We start from the raw sequence: 6,677 nt of genomic DNA, 5'->3' as shown, positions 1-6,677 counted from the left end.
TAAATAAACAATTGATTTATTTAAAAAATTGTTTAAACAATTTTTTTTGTTATAAATAATAAAATAGGATGAAAGCGTGTAAAAAGCACTTTCCAAAACCCTTATAGAAATTTTAAATCGCGTAATTAGAAAGGAAGTTACAGGCGTTTGAAACTACCCCTGCAGGCATTGGGGTTGAAAATTCAACCCCCCCCCCCTCACTTGGGGAGGGTTGGTAGTCCTGGTCTATAAGTTTGTGGATTAACTACTGTTGAGTAGGCGAACATATTCCCAGAATTTAGAGACAATCGAAAAACATGACTTTTTGAGTTGGGGCAGTTGAGGAATAATGCCCCATAGCAGACGTCGAATTTAGTAACAATTTTTTTAAGGAAAAATATTTCAAACTATTTTCTACGTCCTTATTTGAAAAGATTCATCATTATTCTTAGATATCGAGATGGTGCTCTCAGAGCGATTCAATGTTAAAAATAATTAAAATGGAAATTATTTTACACATCAGACGTCGAATGTAGTAAAAATTTATTATATATATATATACATACGCATGTGTGTAAAATTATTGATTAATTAAATTAATTAAATAATATAATAATAAAAATAATAGTAACCACAATTAAATTAATTTTTAACATTAAATCTCTCCGAGGGCATCATCTCGATATCTATAAGAATAATGAATCTTCGCGCATTATGACGTAGAAAGTACTATAGTTTGCAAATTTTTCCTACAAAAATTGTTACTACTTTTGAAGGTCCATTAAGCTAGCACCTCCACAATTGAATTTTGAAATTTTTCATAGCTCAGAATTTTGGGCTTTTTGGACACCATTTAAAATTTTTGGGCTCCTCTACTTTTTTCAAAAAATCAATTTTCTTGTGGAGGTGCTAGCTTACATTGACCCAGCACATCCACTTCTTAAAATCACTCAAAAATAAAAATTCAATTCCGCCAGAATTTTGGGCTGTTTTGGGATCTTGAAATCCGCGATAAAAAATTTCCCCAAACCAACCCTTAACTTCCAAAATCAGCCCTTCTTCAAAAAATTGAAATTTTTTAGTAATTTAATCACAGCATATTTACAACTTTGTCAAAAAATTACTTTTTTTTAATTATTACATCGTCATTAGTCTCTGATTTTTGGGCTTCACGAAAATACCCACTACGATTTTTGAGGTCCAGTCCTTAAAGTCAAAAATCAACCTCTCTCTACCATGTAGATACAACTTTGTCAAAAAATAACTTTTTTCAAATTTTACAGTGTCAATAGAGTCTGATTTTTGGAATACTCGAAAATACCCGCTACGATTTTCGGGCTCCAACCCTTAACGTCAAAAATCAACCCCTTTCAACCACGTAGATACAATTTTGTCAAAAAATAACTTTTTTTACAATTTTTACATCTCCAATAGAGTCTCTGATTTTTGGGCTTCACGAAAATACCCACTACGGTTTTCGGTTTTCAACCCTTAAAATCAAAAGTCAACCCCTCTCTACCACGCAGATACGATTTTGTCAAAAAATAACTTTTTTTAAAATTTTATAGTATCAATAGAGTCTGATTTTTGGAATCGTCGAAAAGACACACTACGGTTTTTGGATTCGAACCCTTAACGTCAAAAATGAACCCCTCTCAACCACGTAGATACAACTTTGTCAAGCAATAACTTTTTTGAGAATTTTACATTATCAACAGTCTCCGATGTTCGGGCTCCTCGAAACGACCCATTACAGTTTTTGCACTCGAACCCTTAACGTCAAAAATCATACACTCTCTACGACGTATATATGACTTTGTCAAAAAATAACATTTTTTAAATTTGACAGGGTCAATAGTCTCTGATTTTTGGGCTTCTCAAAAATACCCACTACGGTTCTTGGGCTTCAACCCTTAAAGGAGGTACCATTGCTACAAGAATTTTCATTACCATTTCAACCAAACTTTCACAATATATAAATATGATCACCAAAATAACGTTTTAAATTTCGTAATATTTAACACTGCGTCTTATAAGAGATGGCGTTTTTGATCTCTTTACTGAGGGTCAGCCGTTGATTCATCTCGCCGGCGACATGATCACAATATTGCTAGATTTCAACACAGTAAGTCATACGAGTGTAGGTATTACGACTGCGTAGTCGACTGATCTCGGAAGTAGCGATGGTACCTCCTTAACATAAAAAATCAACCCCTCTCTACCACGTAGATACAACTTTGTCAAAAAAAATTTTTTTTAAATTTTCACATCGTCAATAGAGTTTCTGATTTTTGGGCTTCACGAAAATACCCACTACGATTATTGAGGTCCAACCCTTAAAGTCAAAAATCAACCTCTCTCTACCACGTAGATACAACTTTGTCAAACAATAATTTTTTTTGAGAATTTTACATTGTCACTAGTCTCTGATTTTTGGAATCCTCGAAAATACCCGCTACGATTTTTGAGCTCCAACATCGTCAATAGTCTCTGATTTTCGGGCTGCTCGAAAATACCCACTACGATTTTTGGGCTAGAGTACAGTGATCAAAGTGACAAACTAAAAAAATGTGCAAGCAAATCCAAAACTACACCGCATTTATTTCTGTTTTCGCTGTAGGGGAACCAATGGATTATTGCAATCAAATGAAAGTTAGTTTAAATTTATCACTATTTGCGGACATGAAAATAATTCTATTGTTTCCGAAAAATGACATTCAGAAATTTTTCTAGATTTTTCAAAAAATGGTTTAGATTGGTCCACTATGCCCGACTAGACAGGTACAATTGCTATGTAACATTTAACCAGTGCAGATTGTCGTGAAATTTCCACGTTAAACAATCAAATTTAATAATTGCTATGTATTTGAAGATTTTACGATCAGGATATCTAAAAAACACCTAAACAGTTTTAACAAAATGCTGAGTGACTTACACTAATTCTCGACGATATTATACATTCTTCGAGGTTCTATAATGCGTACGCACCATAAGTAATTAAAGTTACAAAGATTTACAATGATATTTCCAATTTTTTACAAGAAGTAGCAACATACAATCATTCTCTGGGACTTCTGTTACTGTGCTGTGTCGCCGCACTGTTGGCTTATTGTACCCGATAATGCAGTGTATGTTGTTTATTTATTACTGGTTATTCATATTTAAATAGTGTGCTATATTACAATTTTCGTATGTGTTATAGTAACCACATAAATAACAATTCCCATTTTTTGGACTTATTGTTGATGTTTAATTACAACAATTTGAATTTCTTAAAACAATAAAATAGCGCAAATCCTATGAAACTTGGACACAGAATACAGAAATACATGACCAATAAACAATATTTGCTACACGCTCGGTCTTTGTCTTTACCCTACATTCGTGCGCAATCCTTTTAAAATTAAAGGTCAAAACATCGACAACTTTCATTTCATGATTGTGAATTCTCTTTTATTAAAGTTCCTTTGGATTTAACGAACACATTCTCATCACGTATCTTATACTTCGCATTCGATCTAATCTACAATGCGAAATTTTCTACATTATGTTTAACTCTATTATATGAAATGTATATTATATTTATTTCTGTACCTCGGTTTCAATAAATCCTTATTATTAACATTCATAATATCCATTAGTATTAGGACAAAAGTATTTTCATTGCCTTATTTTTATTAATTAAAAAATGCGCACCCTTCTAGAAAAAAATGATTGGACCCAATTGGGATTGATTGACGGGACAGAAATTGTATATCGTTCTCAATCATTTTCAATCTGCACAAGCGTTTGAATCGTTCGCAATAGGATAAGCATGCCTGCGCATTTGAATGCAATTTGTACTTTGAAATTTTAGTAATTAAGGTTAACTGCGAAAAGATTATAATATTTGCAGATAAATAATAATTATGCATAATAATTAGGGTATACAATTTCGAAATTAAAAGAATATTGACGAAATTTTCATCGGGTTGGAAATGTATCATATTATTTCGCAATGAAACAATTCATTAGGTAAATTATAATAATATTAACAAAGATATAAACAATTTTTTTGTAAAGGGACTCATAAAATACAGAACAGTTGTATTTTTAAAATAACAAACATGATTTAATCAACAGTATTCTTTAACCAGACTGATTACTAATTACACTGTAATTAACAATATGTATTACACGATATAAATTTTGTACGCTTTCTACATTATAAGTATTTTGCACTATTTAAATAAATAGTTGATTACAATTTAATTCAGAAAAATCACTATAAAAATTATTGGCAAATCTGTTAGTGATAGTTCAGTGATAGTTCCTTGATCACGAGGGAATTATTTGAAATCTTTAAGAAGTTTTCTTTTATCGAGATGTAATTAAAAAACCGACCTCAATCGTTCTGAATCGTTCAGACCCGATTAAGAAACACCATTGGGAATGATTGGATATTACATTTATCGCTCGCAATCGGATCCAATCATTCTTTTGTAGAAGGACATCCTATTTAAAAAAAATTATTACTAAAAATTTTATTGAAGCTTGTGTCGTTTTTCCAAAAAGTTTATTTTTTAATTTTTAATATATTTTTATAAACAAAGTTTATAAAAAAATTTGTAGATATTTTCTGATTGAAAAAACTGTTGTCCTCTAACTTTGTTCGTCTCTTGTGTGTAAATGATCAATACACGGTATATGAAATTGAAGATACATAGTATCTTAATGACGATTTCGTATACCGATATTTTAGATTTAATATACAAATATTTATTAGGGCGTATCGAAAAAAATGTGTTGGTTCGAAGTTCTAATATAGTGAAAATTTTCTTTCGGGAGTCAAGAACACTAAGTTTCATATAAGAAATGCCTTCTTTCCACATCGTAGATATAACTAAAAATCTCATAAACGAAGCAACAGTAATATATATTGTTGTTGCAACATATTGCAAATACATTCCTATTAATGTATATCAAAGATTATTTGGTCAAATAGACGACAAATTTACCGTGACTCTTAAGAAAATAGTGAAAAAGTCCATTTTTAATATTTCTATGAACCTAGAATTTATCGCATCACGAAGTGTCATATTGACTTCCTGGATTCTTTTTTTGTTGCTTATATTAATTTATTTACATTTTTGTTTGTTCACTTCTCACAGTTATACGTGTTGTGATACACTTGTTTTTAAGGTTAATTTAAGACTATGTTTCTCCCTTCTACGTGGGATGTGTTTCGTTTCAAGCTTATTTATTACAAAAATCTTTCACTTTCTCGCCTCTTAAGCGTTCTATTTCTTGTTTTGCTCTTATTATAATTTTTTTATATTTGTATTTTTTCCCTTCGTGTGGTCATACGTATTGTCATGTATTTCGTTTTTAGGTTAATGTTAGGCTGTTTCTCCCTTCTACGTGTGACGAATTTCGTTTCGTGGTTATTTTTAGACAAATCTATCACTTTCCCGCATCTTTAGTGTTCTATTTCTCGTTTAGAGTGGTATAGACCCAATCTTTCTAAAGAGTTCTAAAATTTAAGCATGCTAACCATCAATTATAACTCGAGAATACCGACTTACGCCAACCATTTTAAAATCAGCCTTTTTAGCATTCTAAAATATTAGAACGATACTCGAGAATAGCACCCCTGGGACTCTATTCTCGAATTTTTTTCGTATACGAATCTTGCGACTTTCGAATGACTTTCAATGAACCATATTCTCGAACACTCACTGACGTTTCGTATGCTGAAAGTTTCGTATGAAAAGCAACGAGTGGATATATGAAACTCGAAACTTATGTTCGTATACGAATCAAGAGTTTGATAATGTAAAGTAATTAAATTTTATGATTTATGAAGAGGTAAAAAAAGCTACAGGAGCGAGAGTGATCAAAACAAATGATTTTTACAAAATGATGCAGTAAGTGAATTATGTATCGTTTAATTGTTTTAAGAGTCAGGGTGAGTGACCCAGTGAATGAACACTTAAGGAAATCACTGATTACAACTAGTCCATTTCACGGTATAATAATTGATTATTCTTACAAAACTTTTGAAAATAGATTCTTAAGGGTTCAAATTTCATAATCCGACAAACAAATTTTCTTTTTACGAAAAAGCTTCACAAAAAATAATTAAATAGTAAAAAATTAATGAAAACACCAGTGAATGAAAACTGTGAGCCAATGAATGAACAGTAGAGCACCAGTGAATGAACACTATAATCACTACAAATTAGAAATAGGATTTAGGTATAAAATTACATAGGTACATTACAAAATGAGCAATTAAATCATGTAAAATATTAGAAAACGTTGCGAAGTTCATTAAATATATTATTTCAATAAAAACCACAAGACATTTAGACATAAAGAAAGGAGGGAATACAAAAGTTGAACACAGAACTAGGTTAACTTTTCCTAATTTTTTATTGCAATATGTATTTTTTAATCATTTCTATCAGTTCTTTTAACCTTACAAAAAATACAACTTTTCGTTTCAAAATAGATAACTCTTATCTAGTGACTACAATAGATAACTGCGATTTTTAGGACACATAACATTTGTAATACAACACCTTACTATGTTGCTTTACGTTAAATTAGCAAATACAAATATAAATCACAGTGTTGTAAAAATGGAAATTCTTTAAACATTTATAAATAGACATTGACTAATACGCAGTAGTATCTAGCACGAATTAATGTTTTTA

At 30.8% G+C, this 6,677-nt stretch overlaps 1 protein-coding gene across 1 annotated transcript in view; it reads right to left on the bottom strand.

Moving 5' to 3' along the window:
• LOC117173272 (anaphase-promoting complex subunit 10) overlaps nucleotides 1-5,567 on the bottom strand; it is a 44,244-nt gene extending 38,677 nt beyond the window's left edge. Inside the window, exon 1 of the mRNA XM_033361746.1 lies at nucleotides 5,513-5,567. Coding sequence (XP_033217637.1) covers nucleotides 5,513-5,552 — 40 coding nt within the window. The 5' untranslated portion in view covers nucleotides 5,553-5,567. The remainder of the gene's footprint in view (nucleotides 1-5,512) is intronic.
• Between the last annotated feature and the right edge of the window lie 1,110 nt (nucleotides 5,568-6,677).

This window comes from Belonocnema kinseyi, chromosome 5, assembly GCF_010883055.1.
Source record: "Belonocnema kinseyi isolate 2016_QV_RU_SX_M_011 chromosome 5, B_treatae_v1, whole genome shotgun sequence".
Taxonomy (NCBI): domain Eukaryota; kingdom Metazoa; phylum Arthropoda; class Insecta; order Hymenoptera; family Cynipidae; genus Belonocnema; species Belonocnema kinseyi.
Note: the sequence above shows the minus strand (reverse complement) of the source record. Positions and strands in the feature narration are given on the sequence as shown.